At 33.5% G+C, this 26485-nt stretch overlaps 1 protein-coding gene across 1 annotated transcript in view; it reads right to left on the bottom strand.

Annotated features, from left to right (window-relative positions):
• LOC114326638 (neuroglian-like) overlaps positions 1-26485 on the bottom strand; it is a 122625-nt gene that overhangs the window by 74151 nt on the left and 21989 nt on the right. Inside the window, exons 2-4 of the mRNA XM_050641221.1 lie at positions 18206-18285; positions 10247-10373; positions 9529-10140 (exon numbers count right to left, since the gene is read on the bottom strand). Coding sequence (XP_050497178.1) covers positions 9529-10140; positions 10247-10373; positions 18206-18263 — 797 coding nt within the window. The 5' untranslated portion in view covers positions 18264-18285. The remainder of the gene's footprint in view (positions 1-9528; positions 10141-10246; positions 10374-18205; positions 18286-26485) is intronic.

Below are 26485 nucleotides of genomic sequence, written 5' to 3'. Positions count from 1 at the left end.
ACATGTGAGAAGAGTAGATCGTACAAGGTGGATATCAAAGATTTCGGATTGAAGCCCAATAGGAAAGAGAAGAAGAGGTAGACCCCGAAGATCATGGAGGGATGAAGTGGATGAGGCTATGGAAAGACGAGTCCTTAGAGACGGAGAATGGCAGAACAGAAAGGACTGGAAAAGTTGGCTAAAAGAAGGAAGGCAGCGACAGCTGTAAAAGGTTGTAGTTTTCCTATCGTCATGATCTCTTATATCACGTTTTCAATTAGGTCTTGGTTCTGGTGTTTTATTAATATTTCTGACGAAGGCAATCTGACCTGATGGAATACCTGTGGAGGTTTGGAAGGCTGTAGGAGAGAAAGGAGTTGATATTTTGTGGCAAATGATTAGTAGGATATATGAGGCAGAAAGGATACTCAATACATGGAGAGAGATAATATTAAGCACTGTAATAACTATAGAGAACTGTAAAAACAAGAAATGACAAACATGCTAGAAAACCATCTAGGAATTAAGACCGATATCAAGAGAGCACAAAAAATTGGAACAGAAACCTGACTAGTTGAATCAGGAAATGAAGAAGAAAAAGTAGCTATACTACGAAATAAAAGCAAGCTAAAAGAAGTAAAGCATAAGAAAATATGGATTACAGAAGACCTCACAAAAAGAGAGCAACAGAAACCGAAAGCCTTAAGAGATATAAGCAGAGAGATGAGAGAAAAGGAAAAATAGTAAAAATGGGATATAATAAAATTACAGTAGACGGAAGGGAATGGAGATGGAACCAGAAAGAAGAAAAAGAAATGGAAATAGGGACTCCAAAAAATTAACACAGTCACACGGAAGAAACGACGTAGGGATCATGCGAGGAACAGGGAGAGAAGATATTGCAAGTGAACAGGACAATAACAAAAAATGTATAGATTTAAGTAGTGATAAATAATTGATGGATTCGACCGTTACTTGATGGAAGTTCATTTTATCTCACAATAAAACACTGAAAAACGTTTGTTTTTCTATACTTCCACAAAATTTATTACAACTATGTTATTACTACAGCTGTTTCGGCAAAGTGCCTTTCTCAAGTGATATATTTTACAATGTGTTTGCCTTTTTAAGTCTTTAACTGAAGAGGTTGAGGAGTGGGGAGCTGTTTATCTCGAGTTGGTCATTCAGAATTATATCTGTATTTTTCAATTTATTAATTTCCATTGATTCTAAAAGTGATAGCTTAAGGCCTTTATTTTGAATATGTAGAATTTGAAACTCTTCATTGGAAGAATGATTATGATCTAGAAGGTGAAGTGCGTATGTAGAAGTGTCTGTTTTTCTATTGTTGAAAGTCCTTTTGTGTTCTGCTATCCGTTTGTCAAAAGTTCTGCCAGTTTGACCGATGTAAGTTTTTGGACAGTCACCACAAGTGGTGTGTACAAACTAACTTGTGGTGACTGTCCGAAAACTTACATCGGTCAAACTGCAGAACTTTTGACAAACGGATAGCAGAACACAAAAGGGCTTTCAACAATAGAAAAACAGATACTTCTACATACGCACTTCACCTTCTAGATCATAATCATTCTTTCAATGAAGAGTTTCAAATTCTACATATTCAAAATAAAGGCCTTAAGCTATCACTTTTAGAATCAATGGAAATTAATAAATTGAAAAATACAGATATAATTCTGAATGACCAACTCGAGACAAACAGCTCCCCACTCCTCAACCTCTTCAGTTAAAGACTTAAAAAGGCAAACACATTGTAAAATATATCACTTGAGAAAGGCACTTTGCCGAAACAGCTGTAGTAATAACATAGTTGTAATAAATTTTGTGGAAGTATAGAAAAACAAACGTTTTTCAGTGTTTTATTGTGAGAAGTAGTGATAAGTTTAGACATAGGAAAATAAATATTAATTATTATAATAGTAATATGATTGGTGGTGGGAATAATAATATTAGGAATAGTATTAAAAATCAAAACAAAAAGAAACAAAAAAGAAAACAGAAAATAATGAAAATATGCACCTGGAATATAAGAACAATGTTAACTGCAGGAGAAATGGAAGAGATAGCAGGAGAGCTGAAAAGATACGGAATAAACGTAGCTGCCATACAAGAGACCAGATGGGAAGGAAGCGGCGAATTAGAAAACAAAAACCTCAGCCTCAAATATTCAGGGAGCGAAAGACAAGGGCAATACGGAGTAGCATTTATGATACTAGGAGATGTAAGGCAAAAAATACTACAATTTAGACCGATAAGTAACAGACTTGCACACTTGCGCATAGAAGCAAAGCCAAGCAATATGTCACTACTAAACGTATATGCGCCTACAGAAAATGCGAACAGAGAAGAAAAAGAAAAATGGTACGATGATATAGAGGAAGAAATAGAAAAGATACCCAAAGAAGACACGATCATGGTACTGGGAGACTTCAAAAGATCAATACACAGAAATTATAGCAGGAAGATACACAATACATGAAAGGACAAATGACAATGGACAACGATTATGCAACCTAGCAACAAGAACAGACATGGTCATAAGCAGTACAAAGTTCCCGCATCCTGACAAATACAAAATAACATGGATATCACCAAATCAGCAAACTAAATCTGAAATAGACCATATTTTGATAAACAGGCGGAGAAAATCTTCAATTAAGGACGTAAGATCCTATAGACGAGCCTGTGCTGACTCAGATCATTTCATGGTAACAGCAAAAATAAAACAAAAAACATCCAGGAGTAAAAATAAAAGCAAACAAACGAGATGGGACACTGAAGAACTAAAGGAAGAGCAAGTAAGAAGGAGATATCAGGAAGAACTGGAAAAATATCCAATAATGGATGACAATCAAGAATGTGTTGATGTGAAACGGGAGTGCATAAAAGACGCCATACAGAAAGCAGCAGAAAAAACAATTGGCAAAAAGAAGAAGGAGAAGAAAAAATAATGGTACAACATCGAATGTCAAAAAATTATGGAAAAAAAAGTGGAAGCAAAATTAAAATGGATAAGAACGAACACGGCAGAAGACAGCGAAAACTACGAATTACTGAGAAATGGGGGCAAAAAAATTAACAGAAAACAAAAACGACAATGGATAGATCTAAAGATTCAGGAAATAGAGAACGAAAAATATAAGAGAAATTCAAAAGAATTCTATAATAAAATAAAAGAAAACAATAGAACATTCAAAGGTAAATTAAAAGGAATAAAAACAAACAAGGTAAAATTGTAGAGGAAGAGAAAGAGTATAAAGAAATATGGACAAGTCACTTTAAAGAATTACTAATTGAACCAGTTATAAATGATGAAATAGAAGACAAGGACGAAGAAGAAACGAACACACAGGAACCAACATTAGAAGAAGTAAAAAACATTATAATGAAAGGGAATAATGGAAAGGCACCTGTGAAGGACGGAATAAATCTAGAACTAATAAAATACGGAGGGGACATATTGCATGAAAAAATACATGAATTTATTAAGACAATATGGAAAGAGGAGACAATGCCGAACGAGTGGGAAATTGGACAGATTATAATTATTCATAAAAAAGGCGACCAGCATGAGTGTAGGAACTACAGAGGTATTACACTATTAAACGTTGCCTATAAAATATTATCGTCAATAATACAAAAAAGGTTAACAGATGAAACAAAAAATATCATAGGACAATACCAATACGGTTTCGTACAAGGCAGATCAACAACAGATGCAATACATATCATTAAACAAATCATGGAAAAAGCACACGAACATCAACATGAAATAGAAATATTATTTATAGACTTTGAACAAGCCTTTGACTCAATAAAGAGAAAGGAAATAATGAAAGCCCTAAAATATCAAGGAGTAAGTAAAAAACTAAGAAACCTAATAAAAATGTCTATGAATAAATCAAAAATAAATATTCTAACACAAAAAGGGGAAACAGAAGAATTCGAAATAAATAAAGGAGTGAGACAAGGTGACTCATTGTCAGCAACACTATTTAACCCGACAGTAGATTTTGTGTTAAGAAAGATCCACAAGGGAAACCTAAGAGCATCAGGTTACCAACTAATCGCCTATGCAGATGATATAGCGATAGTAACAAAAACACGAAAAATCATGAAAAAATTATTAATGGAGATAGAAGAAGAGGGAAAGAAGATGGGACTAAGAATTAATGAAAAGAAAACAAAATTAATGAGACTCGGAAAAGCAGAACAAAACAGAGAGATAAGGATAGGAAATAAAAAATTCGAGCAGGTACAGAAATTTAACCCTTCGTTAGGCGCGTGGTCTACAATCGTAGACCACTCTCCTTTAAGTTGTCGCCAATTGCATAAAACTGCACATACGCCCCCATCCCGCTTAGTAGCTGTCACTAATACTTCCAACTTACTCTTCAGTTTGCTAAACGCCGCCGATCTGTTTGCATTATTTTTTTACCATTATTCAAAGATCACTGGTCTACAACCGTAGACCACGCGACTAAGCGCGTTCCTGTTTTTAGTTGTATATATAAAGCTAATATGTAGCCTGCTGTGTATATAAAGCTAATAACATAAATGAAAATGTTTCAAGAAGCGACTTCATTGAAAACTTAGCATGGGAACTAATCAAACAGCAAATTGAATATTGATCAACTATGCCTTCCCTGCTAAGAGAACTTAGACGACGAGCTCGCGTACTGCTCTGAGTTCAAGAAGTCGTACCCCCTTCCCCTAATATTCCAACAAATTACGTGGGACGAAGTTGTATTTGTGCATGAATTTGCAATATGTCAACAAGAAGGGCATGCCAAAGATGTGACACATTTGCATTTAAGGATCATTTTGGGGATATTTGCACTGAATATTTGACGGACTAAAATTGTGCCACTTTGACCATTTAATAGTTTTGTTCTTTTTTTACTTTTTAGTTCTATTCTTTATTATTTATCCCTATTGGTCATTCTATAAGTTCAAAGATAAAAAATATTTTGTGTTTTTTACTAAATTGAGCTTATTTTTGTGACCATTTTCAGTTACTTGCGAATAAAGACCCAAAAAATCATGACTTGGTTTTTAATTTTACCACTGTCAAAATGAGAAAAGCCAAGGAACAAAACATATCTAACATCAAAGTGCGAACATAAATAAACATGTTATTAACCACTAATTTGTTAATTTTGCCAAAATCCGGTATTATACGACAAAAAACTATTGGTCTACAATCGTAGACCTCGCGCCTAAGCTTGTCAGCAATAACGACGCGCCTAACGTAGGGTTAAATACCTGGGCGTTATGATAAATAACAAAGGGGAAAGAAAAACGGAGATCGAAGAAAGAATAACTGCGACAAACCGGGTATACCAAGCAAATAGAAAACTACTAAAGAGTAAAATATTGACCAAACAAACAAAAATGAATATATATATATGTATATATATATATATATATATATATATATATATATATATATATATATATATATATATATATATATATATATATATATATGAATTATATGCAAACAATCTACCTACTTGTTTTGGTAATGAAACCTGTATGGCCTTCCACTTTGAAGGCACTAGATGGCGCCCGGTATTTAAAATAAAATACCTAGAACGCCGAAAACAAGAGGCAATAATTGCTGCTTTCTACTTTAACAAAAGTATGAAAATAATGTGTAAATAATATACGAAATTAATATTCACACCTCCGTCTCTCCTACCACTCGTAGACCGGTTTCTGCATTATTGCGTCATCAGTACGACTTTATAGGAAAGACGAAGATGAGAACATTCCTTTCGTATATCTGAGGCCGCCATACTTTTGTTAAAGTAGAAAGCAGCAATTATTGCCTCTTGTTTTCGGCGTTCTAGGTATTTTATTTTAAATACCGGGCGCCATCTAGTGCCTTCAAAGTGGAAGGCCATACAGGTTTCATTACCAAAACAAGTAGGTAGATTGTTTGCATATAATTCAGATTGCACCAGTCTTTGAATGACTTTTTGGCTGCATCGCGGCCTCAGATATACGAAAGGAATGTTCTCATCTTCGTCTTTCCTATAAAGTCGTACTGATGACGCAATAATGCAGAAACCGGTCTACGAGTGGTAGGAGAGACGGAGGTGTGAATATTAATTTCGTATATTATTTACACATTATTTTCATACTTTTGTTAAAGTAGAAAGCAGCAATTATTGCCTCTTGTTTTCGGCGTTCTAGGTATTTTATTTTAAATACCGGGCGCCATCTAGTGCCTTCAAAGTGGAAGGCCATACAGGTTTCATTACCAAAACAAGTAGGTAGATTGTTTGCATATAATTCAGATTGCACCAGTCTTTGAATGACTTTTTGGCTGCATCGCGGCCTCAGATATACGAAAGGAATGTTCTCATCTTCGTCTTTCCTATAAAGTCGTACTGATGACGCAATAATGCAGAAACCGGTCTACGAGTGGTAGGAGAGACGGAGGTGTGAATATTAATTTCGTATATTATTTACACATTATTTTCATACTTTTGTTAAAGTAGAAAGCAGCAATTATTGCCTCTTGTTTTCGGAGTTCTAGGTATTTTATTTTAAATACCGGGCGCCATCTAGTGCCTTCAAAGTGGAAGGCCATACAGGTTTCATTACCAAAACAAGTAGGTAGATTGTTTGCATATAATTCAGATTGCACCAGTCTTTGAATGACTTTTTGGCTGCATCGCGGCCTCAGATATACGAAAGGAATGTTCTCATCTTCGTATTTCCTATAAAGTCGTACTGATGACGCAATAATGCAGAAACCGGTCTACGAGTGGTAGGAGAGACGGAGGTGTGAATATTAATTTCGTATATTATTTACACATTATTTTCATACTTTTGTTAAAGTAGAAAGCAGCAATTATTGCCTCTTGTTTTCGGCGTTCTAGGTATTTTATTTTAAATACCGGGCGCCATCTAGTGCCTTCAAAGTGGAAGGCCATACAGGTTTCATTACCAAAACAAGTAGGTAGATTGTTTGCATATAATTCAGATTGCACCAGTTTTTGAATGACTTTTTGGCTGCATCGCGGCCTCAGATATACGAAAGGAATGTTCTCATCTTCGTCTTTCCTATAAAGTCGTACTGATGACGCAATAATGCAGAAACCGGTCTACGAGTGGTAGGAGAGACGGAGGTGTGAATATTAATTTCGTATATTATTTACATATATATATATATATATATATATATATATATATATATATATATATATATATAAAACAATAATAAGACCAATAACGATGTATGCAGCAGAAACCATGACTATGACAAAAAAAGAAGAAGAGAAATTAAGGATAAATGAACGAAAGGTAATAAGGACAATACTGGGTCCAGTGAAAATCGAAGAACAAGACTATAGAAGGAGAACGAATAAAGAAATTTTAGAAGAATTAAATGGTGAAGATATAGTAAAGAAAATAAAAGTACAAAGAACCAAATGGCTAGGTCACATATGGAGACAAGGACCAGAATCAGTATCAAAAGCTATGATATTGTGGCAACCAGGAGGAGAAAGGAGACGTGGTCGGCCCAGATCGAAATGGTTAACTGAAGTAGAAAAGGACCTAAGAGGAGCAGGAATTACAAAATGGAAAGAGAGGGCAATAGACCGGAAGAAATGGAGACATATTATTGAACAAATACAATGATCATGGGGATTGATCCACCCAGTAAAATGAATCTAGAAAGCGAAAGCGGCGAAACCCCACATGGGGTGTTAAGCCATATACTATATAAAATATATAGAGGGATAAAGGTAGTATCGCACACATTGAAAGTTTGGGAGAGAATTGTAGAGCGAAGGATAAGAAGAGAGACATCGATATCAGAAGAACAGTTTGGGTTTATGCCAGGAAGGAGGACAATAGATGCTTTGTTTGCTTTAAGACAGTTGATAGAGAAATACGACGAGAAGAAAAGAGAGCTATATTTGGTCTTTATAGATCTTGAGACACAGTTCCTAGATACGTGCTATGGAGATGTATGAAAGAGAAATGGATTCTTGAGAACTATGTAAGGCTCGTGAAGAATATATATGAGAGAGCGCACATCAAAGTAAGGAGTTGTGTCGCATTGACTGAAAGTTTTCCAGTGACGTTTGGCTTGCATCAAGGCTCAGCACCGAGTCCCTATCTAAATTTTGTTACGGATGTGCTGACAGAAAAGGTAAGGGAGGAGGCTCCTTGGTTAATGCTCTTTGCTAATGATATCGTGTTAGTAGATGAGAAACTATCTGGATGAGAAGTAACAGGGTTGTATTTTATCACTCAGTCTCTTTACTCTGTACTCTGAAGAAATCTTTAGGGAGGCTATGGACGACAGACAAGAGGGAGTAAGACTGGGCGGAGAAGTAATTAACAATATCAGATATGCTGACGACACAGCCATTCTTGCAGAAAATTTAGAAGATCTCCAGACATTAGTAAATCTAGTTAGTGAAGCAAGTTATCGGAGAGGCCTAAAAATTAATATTTCAAAGACAAAGTGGATGGCAGTTGGTAAGATAAATGTAGATCAAGTCTTGCTTTCTCTTGATGGAGAGGAGATAGAACGGGTAAACCATTTTAAATACCTTGGCAGTTGGTTAAACATAAATTGAGATTGTGATGAAGAGATAATAACCAGGATTGAAATATCACATAAGGCTTTTATGACGTGGAAACCAGTTTTAGGTAACCGAAGCCTGTCGATGAACATTCGCAAGAAGGTCCTAAAATGTTACGTGTGGTCTATATATTATTGTATCATTGTGAGACATGGATGTTAAAAACCACAATGCTAAATAAATTAGAAGCATTAAAATTGTGGTGCTATCGACAAATCCTAAAGATATAGTGGGTTTCGCACACTTCTAGTGAAAATGTTCTCGAAAGGATGAATTGAGAACGTCTGCTCATGAACATCTTAAAGAGGAGAAAAACAGAATACTTCGGCCATATAATTAGAGGGCCTAAATACCATCTGCTTCGCCTTATAATCCAAGGAAAAGTGAAGGGAAAGAGATGGATTGGTCGCGAGAAACTTTCATGGTTTCAGCAGCCGATAGAGAGAGGTTTCAGGAACTTATAAACATGACGACGGCCAACGTCTGAATACGGACACGGCACCTGAAGAAGAAGATGAAAGCAAAGAAATGTCGGAGAGGAAGTTTGGGGGTTGGAGAAGGGCTATTTAAAAGGGTAGACTTAAGGTAGCAGATCTAAAATGGAGTATATGTGGTTAGGAGGAACAGGAATAATGGGGACATAGAACCGTTGGAAGAAAAATTAGGACGAGTAGGAGTTTTTAGATACCTTGGCTCCTAAATAACCTGAAAATGGGACACTAGAGCAAGAAATTTTTCACGGGAAGGCTCATTGGTTTAACTGGAAGCTGGGAAGGGCTGAAAGGAAAGATGTACAAGAATGTGGTGAGACCTGCGTTAGTCTACGGCGGTGAAGTGTGACCTATAAAGAAGATTCAGGAAAAGGAGATGGAGGTAGGTGAAATGAAAATATTACGAAAATTTTTAAAAAGCTACTTACGTTCCACCATATATACAAAATAGTTCTACAGATTTTCCTCGTAAGCCCACTTCACTCTTTTTACTGACATATTGTTTCGTAGGCGGTTGTCTGTTGCGATTAAAATCTTCAAGTCGTGTTACATTGAGCAATATTCTGTTACCAATTTTGTATTCCTGCTTTACTGCTAAGATTGCTACACATGCGTAAAACCTCTGCCCATCACTATCGTCTACTCGAGTTAAGTTAGAAAACCACAGATTTCCTTCTGGATCAATAGTTATCCGAGAAGAATTAATGGATTTAATGGCGCCTGAATTATAAAAATAAACCCAACTAATTTTGGGTTTCGGATACCCTCCAGGTGGATTACACGTTATCTTGAATGGTTCGCCCTCGTTACCAACAACAGTCGTTGGAGCACTTATCTTGAATGAATCAAGTTTTTCTCTACGTAAGAAGACAGAGTTAGAAGTAGCAATACCATATTCATTTTTAGCAAAACATTGGTATTGACCACTATCTTCATTTACTGGTTTAACTATGCCTAATGTACCTCGGCCAGGTTGCATTAATATTCTGTCATCATAAGTTTGATAGTAAAATGGTTTGCCATTTTTGAGCCATGAATATCTACAAGAATAATCCTTATCAAAACATTGTTTAAAATAAAAGTACAAAGTATTGTAAAAAATATTTTCCAATTTTCATGAAATTAAAATTTTCGAAATTTCATTACCTTGGTGCGGGAAATCCCTCCGCTTCACAATTTAAAACAATTGGCCGGTGCTCGTCCTCATGTTCAGGTACTTCAAAAAGTAACTCATCGTTTGGCGGTCCTTTAACAATCAGTGGAGGTGATACTCCTAAACATTTCAATTAATATATTTTAATTTCTTGAACATACTGTCCTAATGAACAAAATAATATGAACCAAAGAAGTTTAACAAAAATATTTAGTCGTCCAAGATCCCCGGCCATCCAGACGTTTTTTATTTTCTACTTCACTACGTTATTTTATACATTTTTGTGTGAAAAACCAAAATAGAGTATGCACTTATTTAAAAAATACACTAAAGACTAACACAAGAAGTCAGACCATACAAAGGAGTCAACACATATGTAGACTACACCTTCTTGTTGTGCCGTCTTCTAACGAAGTTTGGCATCACTTCCTTAAACGCTTCTCTATCTTTTGCAACGTAAAATATCTGTTCAACACTGAGGTTAGTCCAATTTCTGATATTCCTCAGCCAAGATTTCTTCTTTCTTCCCAACTTTTTTCCCTCTACTCTTCCTTGCTTGATGACGTGTAGCTAGTGTTGCCCAAAATCGGTCTTGGTCTTGCAGTCTTGGTCTTTTGCTTGCGTTTTCGCAAGACCAAGACCAAGACCAAGACCAAGACCGCCTAATTATAGCAAGACTAAGACTTACCGTGCAAGACTTGTGCAAGAACAAGACTAAGCCTGCGTGACTCTTGCGTCTTGCAGTTAGAACTGAGGGTCGTTTAAGGGAGTAATAAGTTCGGCTATATTCTTAGATACTCTATGAGAAACAAAAAAAAATTGTAAAAAAATTCTTGAAAATTGGATTTATGCGCATTACCAGAGAACGGCAGTTCTCGCCAGTGGCGCACACCAACACTTCCCTACACGCGACACTATATATACACGAAATTTTCGATTTTCTAAATCTGACTGATTTGAAAGATGGGCTAAGTTCCATCTTAAAGTTCAGGAAAAGACTCACCCATTCATATGTCAACCATCTATTTTGGTCCAAGGGTGTGGATTTTACGGCCCTTTCTATTTAGGGTCTGTTTTTCGTTCTCGTCCACAAAACTCCCAAAAACTTCAAAAATTTAAGTCCGACCTTTGCGGCTTCTAATAGTACTGATCATTACCTTTCCAATGCATGTCTAATTTTGAAAATCGGTTATACCATTCAAAAGTTACCGAGCTCAGAATTATGACTCAATTTTTATTTAAATAAGGGAAAATGTTTGTGGATATGTATGTGTGTGTTTAAAAGTTAAACCGATTTGAATTTTTTTTTCTTTGTTTGAAGAGGGGGTCTGGGTCGATTCAGAACCGGTGTAGTTTGTGACTTTTGATCACCCATAAGCCAGCTAGAGGACTTGGTAATTACAAAACGGCATCTTTTTTGGGGGTATATATCTTCGGATCAAGAAAGGACAGGAGAACCGAAAATACACCAAATCAATAGTGTTGAGTTAAGCTTTCAAATGGTGTTCAAGCCGTCAGGATCAGACATACACACGGCTCAGTATAGCCGAAAAACTGAAAAACTGTACTTTGACAATTTTGGTTTTTCGACAATTACTCAAAATTTCAACCTACAAATTGCGTCAATAACTGAGCGTTTATAGAAGGACCCTAGACGAATCTAACGGTGTATACGTCATATCCGGAAAAATTCGAATTTTTAAGTTATAGGCTTCAAAAGTATGATCAAATTTATTTCCTACGGGAAAAACGGTTTCTCAAGCTCAATAATTCCTGTAATAGCTTCAGTTATCATACTTGACCTTAGATGCATCAGATACTACTGGTAAATACGTTGCAAACTCATGTTTACTGATCAAAATCGGTTAAGCCTTTTAGAAGTTATTAAGCTACAAAAGTATAATCCAATTAACGATTATTCCCGAAATGGTTTATGTAGTTGTAGTGATTACGACGCTAAATTTGATCTGGCAACGGGCAATCCGACTTCATTTACCGGTTATCTCAATATTTTTTTTCAATCTATTTCGAATAGAAAAAAATCTAGTGTACATTCGATGGACACTAGATAATTTGGGAGATAATGCAACAAAGGTGACCATTTATAAAGCTTAACGAGTAATAGAGGAACATTGCGTTCAACTTCATACATTTAATTTATAAATAACTTTGAAAAACTCCTGATACAAGAATAAAAAACCGCTAAACGCCTTAAAAATGAGTGGCGCATACAATATTCCAGCTACAAAAGATCTGATATGAATATTACGTGGCGCGAAAATGTATTTTCATTTTGATGTAAAACAAAATTCTAGTTTTATTTTAAAATATTTTTTCATAATATTTGCTAAGTTTGAAGTAAACGCGCCACAAAAGAGTTTCAAAATTCAAACTGTATCAAAGTTACTCTTTTGTGGCGCGTTTACTTCAAATTTAGCAAATATTATGGAAAAATCTTTTAAAATAAAACTAGAATTTTGTTTTACATCAAAATGAAAATACATTTTCGCGCCACGTAATATTCATATCAGATCTTTTGTAGCTGGAATATTGTATGCGCCACTCATTTTTAAGGCGTTTAGCGGTTTTTTATTCTTGTTACGAACAATACCAAGACCAAGACCAGGTGTAATTGTACTGGCGCAAGATCAAGACCAAGACTGTCTAAGTCTCGTCTTGGTCTTGCATTTAGGCAACACTACGTGTAGCAGAGAGTTTTTATTGTTTCGAGGTATGTGGCCCAAATACGATATTTTTCTTATTTTAATTGTGTTCATGAGCTTTCTGCCTCGTCGAATTCGTCGTAACACTTATTCGTTTGAGAATTTTGCAGCCCAAGGAATTTTCAGAATACGCCTATATAGCCGCTTTTCGAATGCTTTCAATTTTTTCACGGATTGGGCTTTCTGAGTCCAAGCTTCTACCCCATATACTAGTTGCGATCAAACATAACATTCGACGAACCTCAATCTGATGTCCAGACTACATACCTAATAGTAATAGCACAATTCTTCTTCTTCTCCTTTTTATGTAGACATGACTCTGTTTTTCAATGTGCCTCCAGTAAGTTGTCATTCAATCTTTTTCGTGGTCTTCCCACTGATCGTCTTCCTATTGGGGAACCGTCTCTCGCCATCAGTACTACTCTTTTTGTTGTCATTCGGCTTATGTGGTCGTTCCATTCTACTCTTCTGTTTTTCACCCAGTTATTAATGTTGTCCATCTTGCATCTCCGTCGTATATCTGCACTTCTAGCTCTGTCCCACAGTGTCTTACCATCGATTTTTCACAGTGTTTTCATCTCTGCTGTTTCTAGCATTCTTTTTGTCCTTTCTGTACCAGGTCGTATTTCTGCCGAGTATGTCATTATTGGTCTGATGACTGTTTTGTAAATTCTGCCTTTCACTTCTTTTCCGATGTTTTTATTTCTCCATATTGTTTTGATTCAGGCAATCTGCGGCTCTGTTTGCTTTATTCACCTGATCTTTCACTTCTGTTTCGAGCTTTCCGAGCTAGATAGTGTGTTGCCTAGATATTTAAACTCCATGAATTGTTCTATTATTTGACCCTCCAGCTCTAATTTACACCTTATTAGTTCTGCTGTTATAACCATGCATTTAGTCTTTTTTGGGGAAATTAACATGTTAAATTTTCTAGCGGTTATGTTAAATTCGTGCAGTATACGTTGTAAATCATCTTCACTTTGAGAGATTAGTATTGCGTCTTCTGCATAGCAGATACTTTTAAATCGTTTTTCTCCCATTTGGTATCCCCTTTTTTTGTTCTTACTTTTTTTTTACTATTTCGGCCATGAACAGATTGAACAATAGAGGACTCAGGGAATCTTCCTGTCTTATCCCATTGCCAGCTTGAATTGGGTCAGTTAGTTCTTCATCTACTTTTACTTTTATTGTGTTGTTTTGGTAGATATTTTCGATCGTTTATTTTGATCGTTTTATTCGTTAATAGCAAAATTAAAAATGGAAATAATACGAACGCAGCTTAACGAAATAAGACAGAATCTGGAAAATTTACTAGCTAAAAACACGAGAAGTAAACAATAAATATGCGAAAGACATAGCACAGAAACAAGTCGAAACTGAAGATATAGAAACTGACTGGGACAACAAACGTGCCAAAGGCAGCAAAGGAAACAAGAGGACAAATGCAAAAGAGTGGGTTGATGATGAATGTTAAGCCAAAAACATAGAGAAGAAATAGGCATGACAACGATGACATGGATAAAAATCGGAACAGACGAAAAGCTAAATACAAGGAATAAAACAGGAAGCGGCAAAACTATATAAAAAAGATCAGAATGATCAGATCAGAATAGAGCAAACGCATGTAATAGAATCAAATAATAACAAAGACAACAAAACGCTGGATGAATATGTTAAAAACAATGTAACAACAATAACGCCACAGCAAGACCTAAAATCAGCAAATAATAGTAAGAACCAATTCCTCTAACTCGTAAATAACCAAACATAGCAAAAAAATTGGGGAAGTAAAGATAATGAATGAAAAAAATTAAGAAGAAAACGCTATGCCATACAAGGAAATTATTCAAACAGTGAAAAGGTTGAAATCAGGAAAAGCAGCAGGACTGGGAGAAATTAATAATGAACTAATAATAAGTGGAGAAGAATTAGTTTTAATTTAAGTGGAGTAGATTACATAATGGTGACAAAAAGATACCATAATGCCGCGAAATCTACTAAAACTTACCCTGGAACTGATATCGGTTCAGCTCATAATCCAGTAGTATATGTGTTAGAAGCTAGACCAAAGAAAATGAGAAAAACCATCATCCAAGTGTTAGACTTAAGCCAGCTTAAAAGTGAACACCTACGACAAACAGTGCGAGAAGAAATAAACACCAGCCTCAGTGTAGCAGAAAACCAAATCCGCAGAACAGACAACATAGATGAAAAATTTAAGTATATAAACACTATAATAAGAACTACGCGAAAGAAACACCTAACCAAATCTACAAAGAAACATGAGGTGTGGATGAAGCCAGACATACTAGAACTAATGGATGAAAGACGTAAAATGAAGAATAATGCAGAAAAATACAGAGAGGTTGATAAGAACATAAAGCAAAGAATAAAGAATGCCAAAGAGTCATGGATTAAAGAACAATGTGTAGAAATGGAAGACTATGAAAGAAAGTATGCCACATTCAATATACATAAAAAAGTAAAAGAACTTACAGGAACCCAAAGAAGACATCAAATAAGTTTGCTTAAGGACAAAGACGGAAATATTATTGTAGACTTAACAGAAAAAATTAATAGATGGAGTGAATACATAAGAGAATTGTTTGAGGACAACAGAAATAACATTGTCCAGGTAAATGGTGAAACGGGACCTGAAATCCTAAAATGTGAAGTAGAAATGACACTTAGAAATTCCAAAACTGGAAAGGCAAATGGACCCGATGAGGTTCCTACTGAATTGCTAAAGTTCTTTAATGATGAATCAGTAGGTATAATATTGCACTTATTTAACACAGTATACAATACTGATATTATACCTTAAGAGTGACTGTTGTCTACATTTGTTACACTGCCAAAGAAATCCAATGCAAAAGAATGTTCAGAACATCGAACAATATATTTAATGAGCCAATCAACGGCGGATCCAGCAACATTGCAAGGAGGGGGCAATGAAATAAAAATTTTCTAGTCACTCGCTTACACAGGATTCTTTTTCGGTATGGGCTGTTACTTTATTTTTATTCATGTACCATGTCCTTTCAGAAAGTTGGTTACTATCATAGCTATCTTAATTTTATTCACTGCCACCCTAAATCAACTACGAAGTGCTTTTTCGTCCTGGATTGCGTTTGCCTTCTATTTTCACTTGCATAATATTTTGTAGCAACCTATATTTGAAACTTCTCATTACATGTCCAAAATACTCCACTTTTCTCTTCTTGATGCCTTCTATAATCTCAGTAGTCTTGCTTAGACGTTCTAGTATTGTGGAGTTTCGAATCTTCTTTACCCAAGATACTTTTAAAATTCTTCTATAGAACCACCTTTCGAAAGCCTCAAGACGATTTAGGTAAGTAGTTCGATTTCATTCACAGTCCAAGACTCGACACCATACAGTAAGACCGAGAACACGTACTTTGGAGAAGGAATTCTGTTTTATGTTTCATTCCGTTATTCAGTTGTCAACAGGACACAAAACCCACTATTTATTTTCAATCGTAATTATCTCTTTCTTAAAAAAAAGGCGACACCAGGCGAAGTCTCAGGGAGGGGGCAATTGACCCCATTGACCCCCCCCTTGGATCCGCGCCTGGAGCCAATATATCTACTAAAGGTATTTCTAAAAATCATCCTCAACCTAGTTTATCAAAAGTTGGAGTCAGATATTAGTAATACACAAATGGGGTTCAGAAAAGGACTAGGTACTCAAAAAGTACTCCTCGGTTTGAATGTTCTTACACAAAGATGCCTAGACATTAATCAAGAAGCATTTTGAAAAAGCGTTTGACAGAGTATGCCACGATAAGCTAAGAGACATTCTTGAAAGAACAGACATTTATACCTAATAAAGATCTGCGAATAATCCTCAATTTATATTGGAATAAGAAAGCTAACATCAAAATAGAAAATGAGATATCACAAGCAATAGAAATACGTAGAGGACTACGACAGGGATGCATTTTGTCACCACTGCTATTTAATGTATATAGTGAAAGCATCTGCCAGGAAGCTCTTTTGCAAGCAAACGAAGGAATCGTAATCAATGAAGAGGTTGTAAATAATATTCGATACGCGGACGACACTGTATTAGTTGCAAGAAAAGTATTAATTAAGTAGAATTAGAACGATTACTTACAAACATAAATATTGCTTGCAACAATTATGGCATAAACATCAATATCAAAAAAACCAAGTATATGGTCTTCAGTAAAGCATGATACAACCAGCACATCTTAGTATAAACAACATTCAAATTGAAAAAGTATCAAGTTAAAAATAGTTTTGGGAACTGGACACATAAAAAATATTGAAAGTTTCGAGATGTGGTGCTACCGTCGAATGCTGAAGATAAGTTGGGTTGAAATAATCACAAACCTTGAAGTAATACGAAGGATAGGAAAAGACCCAGAAATTTTGTTATCGATAAAACGAAGAAAACTCGAATATTTGGGTCACCTGATGAGATACACATTACTTCAAAACATAATACAAGGAAAAATAGAAGGAAAACGGAATCCAGGCCTTAGAAGAATGTCATGGTTGCGGAATTTGAGAGAGTGGTTTGGCTGCACCACTAATGAACTTTTTAGGTCAGCTGTAAACAAGGTCAGGGTAGACCTGATGATCTCCAATCTCCGATAGGAGTGACACAAGAAGAAGAAGGAGAAGAATTGATTCACTGGATTCATAAACTATTAAAAAATGTATGGAACTCCTATTTTTTTTGGTTTAATCGCTTTGAATTATTATCAGAAATAATAATTTCATTACACGGACACTTCAAAAGGTGGGCTAAAGTTTTTATTAAACAATTTGTAAAAAAAATTGGAAAAATTTAATCAATATTTTTCAATTTGCAATCAATTATATCTTGTAGGCAAAACTTTTGTCTTCACAAAATTTTTCTAAAATGCATCTCTGTCGAGATATAGCAACGAAAAGAAGAAAAAAACATTAAATTTAAACAATTTTTTTCACAAATTGTTTATTAAAAATTATGTTTACCTTTTGAAGTATCCACATAGTGAAATAATCATTTTTAATAACATTTCAAAGCGATTAAAGCAAAAAAAATAGAATCATATACGATTTACCCAAATGGTGTTTTAGAATAGATACCGCCTGGATTATAGTGACAAATTAAACATAGCAATTAATATATCATAATGATATGTTAATTATTTTACATTACCTGCATCGTCTGCTATAATAAAGTTCAATACTTACGCTCACTGAGTGCACAACCCAAATACAATGACAATATGACAAAATAACTATTTGCCATATTGTTAAAGTTATGTTAAGACCTAGAACAAAATAATTTTTCTATGAAAATTGATAACATCTCCCGAAAAAAATTAACACACTACTGAGTAACTATTTATTATATTAATGGAAATAAAATTAAAAAAAAAACTAATAATAAATAAACTTCAAAATAAGGGATTTAATAATCTTGAAGTTCTCGTCAATCGTGCGTTATTATATATGTTATAGTCAAAGCCCGAATTTCAGGCACTCCTAGGTTTGACTAGGCAATCCTCAGGTCTGACTGACGGTCTTAGTCAAAGCCCGAAATAAATTACAATTTCGGCCTTTGACTAGTCAAACCTAGGAGAGACTAAGTTGGCCAGGCAAAGGTCGAAATTTAATTTTATGAAATCGGGGTTTGACTAGTCAAACCCCGATCAGCTATTAAAATGTCGAAATTTGTTATATTAGGTTTAATAAAACGTCAATCTTTAATTTTAATGTTTATTATTTTTATATTGTTGTACTTAAAATAAAAAAGTGTGTTTATAAAATAAAAATAGTGTTTATTCTCACATGTTGAGGCATTACGGCATTTAGATTTGCATAATACGTTAGATTTTTTACACTTATATAATTTTGAAGAGCATTTCTTATCGCAGTAGCATTTTATAAAGCTTTGTCCTCCAAATTTAGAATCTTTTGTACGAGTGTCTCTTAGAGACAGCTTAACGTCTGGAACATCTTCGAAATTAAGTAAATTCTCTTATTTGATTTCTTGAAAAAAGTGTGTTTATTTTTCCTTATTTCGTACCAACTCTATACAAACCATCAATTGTTTTATGGTCAACTGTGAAAGAAGATATTGCAATCGGAGAAAAAACTAAGGATCACCATAATACTAACGAAGCCTCTGGACCGTCGTCACTAGGAGAGGAAGAAAATTGTCACACAATTCAGATTATTTCTTCAGATGTGGTTTGTTGTATTTGCCAAAAAGAGAGCTCTGACGCACATACGTGCATATTTGAGGTTGGTGCATACTATGAAGGTTTTGAAAGAAAACTTACATAGATGCGTTGTGCACACACAGAAAAGATTAAAATAAATAAAGGAAATGCGACTGAAGGTCTTTATGCCCAGGCTAATGCTATGGAACAATTAAGTGAAAAAAAAATTCCTCCAATTTCGATCGGAAAAACTGTAACAATATCGTTCCCTAGCATTGATACAGCCAAAGGAGATATTCGAAATATTTTGGGTATCATACAAGATAAAACAATTGACGGTTTATATAGAGTTGGTACGAAATACGGAACAATAAACACACTTTTTTTAAGAAATCAAATAATAGAATGTAAAGGGAATTTTCTTAACTTCGAAGCTGTTTCAGACGTTAAGCAGTCTCTAACAGAAATTAGTACAAAAGATTCTAAATTTGGATAACAGTCTTTTATAAAATGCTACTGCAATAAGAAATGCTCTTCAAAATTATGCAAGTGTAAAGATCTAACGTATTGTGCAACTCTAAATGCCATAATGTCTCAACATGTGAAAATAAACACTAATTTTTTTATTTTAATTACGACAATATAAAAATAATGAGCATTAAGATTTAAAAAATGACGTTTTATTAAACCTAATCTAATAGATTACGACATTTTAAGCTAGATCGGGGTTTGACTAGTCAAAGCCCGATTTCATAAAATTAAATTTCGACCTTTGCCTGACCAACTTAGTCTCTCCTAGGTTTGACTAGTCAAAGGCCGAAATTCTAATTTATTTCGGGCTTTGACTAAGACCGTCAGTCAGACCTGAGGATTGCCTAGTCAAACCTAGGAGTGCCTGAAATTCGGGCTTTGACTATAACATATACATAGGTAGGTACATAATCATAAACATGTATTAGTGGAGTGGCGTCTCGTCATATGGAAGGCAAAAACATTTTTTTCATGCAAATTTGATGCGAACCAAAATATAGATCCCCAAGCGTAATGTTCGAGTAGAATTAAAAACTAATACCCTAGTAGTCCAGGGTAATATAGACCGGGCAGTATCGTCGCCCCCGCTAGCGCAATTATTCCGATTCGATTTTTTTGCACAAACTTACTCAAAAAGAGGTCCTTATAACATATCCACAGGGTGCCGGGCGGTGCCGTGGTCGAAAAATTTTTTAAACAATTTTTTTTTAGACAAATTCACAAAAACAATTTTTTTATTTCCAACAATTTTTTTAGATAATTTGGGTCATTCTGAGCAAAAAAGGTCTCTTGTCATTTTTCTCTAAAATTGACTGTTGTCGAGTTATACGCGATTAAAAATTTGAAAAATGCGAAAATGGCCATTTTCAAGGCTTTATAACTCTATCAAAAATGATTATTATGAAATTCAAAAAGTGACAAAATCAAGATTCAAATACCTTCTTCAGCGTTCTGAAGAGATTTTTGTCATTAATTTATTACAAAGCTGTTATTTTTAATTATTAACAATTAGCGCTATAGTCCAACTGTATCGTCGCCCCCGTTAACGGAACTATTTCGATTAGATTTTTTTGCACAAACTTACTCAAAAAGAGGTACTTATAACATATCCACAGGGTGCCGGGCGGTGCCGTGGTCGAAAAAATTTTTAAACAAATTCAAAAAAATAATTTTTTCATTTCCAACAATTTTTTTAGATATCTTGGGTCATTCTGAGCAAAAAAGGTCTCTTGTAATTTTTCTCTAAAATTGATTGTTGCCGAGTTATATGCGATTAAAAATTTGAAAAATGCGAAAATGGCCATTTCAAGGCTTCATAACTCGATTAAAAATGATTATTATGAAATTCAAAAAGTGACAAAATCAAGATTGAAATACCTTCTTCAACGTCCTGAAGAGATTTTTGTCATTATTTTATTACAAAGCTGTTATTTTTAGTTACTAACAATTAGCGGTATAGTCCAACTGTATCGTCGCCCCCGTTAGCGGAACTATTTCGATTAGATTTTTTGCACAAACTTACTAAAAATAGGTCCTTATAACATATCCACAGAGTGCCGGCCAGTGGTTGAAAAATTGTTTAAACAATTTTTAGACCACGGCACCGGCCGGCACCCTGTGGATATGTTATAAGGACCTCTTTTTGAGTAAGTTTGTGCAAAAAAAATCTAATCGAAATAGTTCCGCTAACGGGGGTGACGATACAGTTGGACTATAGCGCTAATTGTTAATAAGTAAAAGTAACAGCTTTGTAATAAAATAATGCCAAAAATCTCTTCAAGACGTTGAAGAAGATATTTGAATCTTGATTTTGTCACATTTTGAATTTCATAATAATAATTTTTAATCGAGTTATGAAGCCTTGAAAATGGCTATTTTCGCATTTTTCAAATTTTTAATCGCGTATAACTCGACAACAGTCAAGTTTAGAGAAAAATGAACAGAGACCTTTTTTACTCACAATGACCCAAATTATCTAAAAAATTGTTGGAAATGAAAAAAATATTTTTGTGAATTTGTTTAAAAAAATTTTTTTAAAACATTTTTCGACCACGGCACCGCCCGGCACCCTGTGGATATGTTATAAAGACCTCTTTTTGAGTAAGTTTGTGCAAAAAAATCTAATCGAAATAGTTCCGCTAACGGGGGCGACGATACAGTTGGACTATACCGCTAATTGTTAATAACTAAAAATAACAGCTTTGTAATAAATTAGTGACCAAATTCTCTTCAGAACGTTGAAGAAGGTATTTGAATCTTGATTTTGTCAATTTTGAATTTCATAATAATCATTTTTAATCGAGTTATGAAGCCTTGAAAATGGCCATTTTCTCATTTTTCAAATTTTTAATCGCGTATAACTCGACAACAGTCAATTTTAGAGAAAAATGACAGGAGACCTCTTTTGCTCAGAATGACTCAAATTATCTAAAAAAAATTGTTGGAAATAAAAAAATTATTTTTGTGAATTTGTTTAAAAAAAAAATGTTTAAAAAATTTTTCGACCACGGCACCGCCCGGCACCCTGTGGATATATTATAAGGACCTCTTTTTGAGTAAGTTTGTGCAAAAAAATCGAATCGGAATAATTGCGCTAGCGGGGGCGACGATACTGCCCGATCTAATAAGGATTTTCTCGGGACACTCAAAGATCCAGGTAGCTGATTACTTTTTTAGTTATTGTAGACCTATAGGAAGAAAACCTAACTGTTTCCTGCCTAGAGTTCGCGTCTGTTTTTTAATTTTTAACAATTTAGTGCAAAAATCGCGATTTTTTCGATTTTTTGCACTCCATTCAAAAGCTAAATATTTGACATAAAATTACAAAATTCAGTTTTTTAGAACATTGCAAAACCTTCAAAATGCCGATTTTTGCAAGTTAAAAAGTTAATTTCTTGGTACGCAAACTGCAAAATAATTGAAAATCGTTATTTGTTAATAACTTTTAGTAAAGCTACCTTAGAACTTTAGTGTTTCACCCAAAGTTGGGTATTGGCGTACTTAACAAACCTTATTCAAAATTTGAGACCGACCCATTAATTAGTTTAAGAGTTATTCTATTTGTTTATCTCAGAGACATTTATTTTGCAATAAGATAAGATAGAAAATAATGAAGATACAGCAATTCTGAGTATGCCAAATGAAAGTAGAAGAGTGATAGTATCAAAATGTATTAAAAAAGGATAAAAAAATAATTAATATAGTCAAAAATCTTAATGCCAAATTCTTGAAATTTTGGAGTTTATAAACATTTAGAATAACTTTAAAAATGTTGTCCGTAGAAACAATCTTTTTATATATTCGGAAAGATAGTATTTTAACACGAATTTTCAAATAACAAAAATTTGGCCTGGGTTCATTTGGGACAAAGTTAGCCATATGTTTTTTTAATTCACAGCTAATTTGTTTATAATAATTAAGGAATCTCATTAATGCCATTTTAAAGAATAGGATTTATATTTTTTCTTAAAAAATTTGCACAAACGTTGTACCTTCACAGCAGCCTCTACGATTTTTCAAAAATGTAGTTCAAACGATTAAAAGGGGGAACCGACAAATCCACTGAGTTAAAATACCGAAAAAGCAATTTCAAACGAATATTATTTTCTGTATCTCCGGATCAACTCAATGGATTTTGATCTTTCTTTCTTTAATTTTTATGTAATTTCTACGTACAATACAAATATGTAATTTGTTTATAAATTTATTAATTAATAAACAGTCTAATTTGTTTAAACCATTCTTGAAAAAATATTTTTTTTTACAAAAATCTATTTTTTTAATCATAGTATCATTAATGATCATAGAAAAAGTTAAAGTACACTTTAATAAATAAATGATTTCTATTAGATAATTATTTATTAAAGATAATTTATTTATTAAAGTATACCTTAACTTTTTCTATGATTAATAACAATAGTATGATTAAAATCATGGATTTTTGGGATAAATTATTTTTCAAAAATTGTTTAAACAAATTAGACTATTTATTAATGAATAAATGTCTACACAAATTGGATATTTGTAATGTAAAGAAAAATTACATACAAATTAAAAAAAGAACGGTCAAAATATATTCAGCAGATCCCGAGATATAGAAAATGATAGTAGTTTTAAGTTGCCTTTTTTAGTTTTTGAGCTCGTGCATTTGTCGGCTCCAGCTCCCCTTCACTTACCACGATTAGTCACCAATTGAACTACATTTTTAAAAATTCGTGTAAAATACCAGCTTTACTAATATGTAAAATGTTTTTTTCTACGGACAATATTTTTAAAGTTATTCTAAATATTTATAAACTACAAAATTTCAAAAATTTGGCATTAGGATTTTTGACTATATTAGATAATTTTTTATCTTTTTCTAGTACATTTTGATAGCATCAGTTTTCTACTCTCATTTGGCATACGCAGAATTGCCCTATCTTCATTATTTTCTGTCTTATGTTAGTAGTAAAATGTAGTTCTAAAATGTAGTTCAATTGGTGACTAGTCGTGGTAAGTGAAGGGGAAGCTGGGAGCCGACGAATGCAAGAGTTCAAAAACTACATACTACTAAAAAGGCAACTTAAAACTACTATCATTCTATTTCTCGGGATCTACTGAATATATTTTGATCGTTCTTGTTTTAATTTGTATGTAATTTTTCTGTACATTACAAATATGCAATTTGTCTAGACATTTATTAATTAACAAATAGTCTAATTTTTTTCAACAACTTTTGAAAAAAATAATTTTTTCCCAAAAATCCATGATTTTAATCATACTACCGTAAAATGGGGCGACTTTGACCGATTTTGTACTTTAATCCTATAAAAGTCATATTTTAAATTTTGCTACATTTTTCTATATGCAAATATGTTATGGGTTTAAGCGTCTACTTTCAGTAGCTTAGATTATAATTACAAGAAAATAATCATGACTTAGAAAAAAAAAAATAAAAAATGCCTTTGGTCAAGTTCACCCCATCTGGGGGGAAGTTGACCGTATATGCATTTTGCCTGTAAAATTATTTTTCTTGTAAGTGGGGTTAATTTGACCGTTTTTTAAACCATTTTTTCTTAATTCGTTATATCGGTGGATTTAACAACCCTTGGAATATTAATTCTTTTTTTTTTAATTAAAAATGAATTCTTAGATATTTATAAATTTGAATCGTTAAAAATAATTTTAAAAATTATACAGGGTGGCTGAAGTATATCACAATAGATATTTTTCTATGTTTTCGGTCAAATTCACCCCAGCGGTCAAAGTAACCCCATTTTACGGTATCGTTATTAATCATAGAAAAAGTTAAGGTATACTTTAATAAATAAATTATCTTCAATAAATAATTATCTAATAAAAATCATTTATTTATTAAAGTGCACTTTAACTTTTTGTATGATCATTAATGATATTATGATTAAAAAAATAGATTTTTGTAAAAAAATTTTTTTTCAGGAATTGTTTAAACAAATTTGACTGTTTATTAATTAATAAATTTATAAAAAAATTGCATATCTGTAATGTACGTAGAAATTACATATGTACAAATTAAAAAAGAAAGATCAAAATCCATTAAGTCGATCCGGAGATACAGAAATATTCGTTTGAAATTGCTCGGTTGATTTGGTTTCACCTAGTAATCGTTTGAACTACATTTTTGAAAAATCGTAGAGAGTGCTGTGAAGGTACAATATTTGTGCAAATTTTTTAAGAAAAAATACAAATCCCATTCATTAAAATGGCATTAATGAGATTCCTTAATTATCATAAACAAATTAGCTGTGAATTAAAAAACAACATGTGGCTAACTTTGTCCCAAATGAACCCAGGCTAATTTTTTTAATTTGAAAATTCGAGTTAAAATACTATCTTTTCGAGTATATAAAAATATTGTTTCTACGGAAAATATTTTTAAAGTTATTCTAAATGTTTATAAACTACAAAATTTCAAAAATTTGGCATTAGGATTTTTGACTATATTAATTTTTTTATCTATTTTTATATCATTTTGATACTATCACTCTTCTACTTTCTTTTGGCATACTCAGAATTGGCATCTTCGTTATTTTCTGTCTTATCTTATTGCAAAATAAAGGTTTCTGGTATAAACAAATAGAACAACTCTATAACTAATTAATGGATCGGTCTCAAATTTTGAAGGTTTGTTAAGTACGCCAATACCCAGCTTTGTGTGAAACACTAAAGTTCTAAGGTAGTTTTAGTAAAAGTTATTAAAAAATACTGATTTTCACTTATTTTGCAGTTTGCGTAGCAACAAATTAACTTTTTAAACTTTAAAAAATCGGCATTTTGAAGGTTTTTGATGTTTTAAAAAATTAAAGTTTGTAATTTTTTGTCAACTATTTAGCTTTTGAATAGGGTGCAAAAAATCGAAAAAATCGCGATTTTTGCACTAAATTGTTAATAATTAAAAAACGGAAGCGAACTCTAGGCAGGAAACAGTTAGGTTTTCTTCCTATAGGTCTACAATAACTAAAAAAGTAGTCAGCTACCTGGATCTTTGAGTGTCCCGAACATGGTCTATTTCTAGCTTATTACCCTGGAGATGTGTGCGAAGCTGCTTTTTCAAGAATGTACTTTATTAAAATCGGTAGTTACAACAGATCTCCGTTACAGATGAATATCGTACCTCCCTAGTGAGAATTAGTTGCACTAAACTCATTCCAAACTGCAGACTTCAGACAGGTTGTACATTTATTTTACATAGGAAACAATTTTTTTAAACAAATTCAAAATTCCCTTTTTGCTCCAAATAATTATTGTTTTTTTA

The sequence above is a fragment of the Diabrotica virgifera genome, chromosome 10, assembly GCF_917563875.1.
Source record: "Diabrotica virgifera virgifera chromosome 10, PGI_DIABVI_V3a".
NCBI lineage: Eukaryota > Metazoa > Arthropoda > Insecta > Coleoptera > Chrysomelidae > Diabrotica > Diabrotica virgifera.
This window is presented reverse-complemented; position numbering and strand designations above follow the sequence as displayed.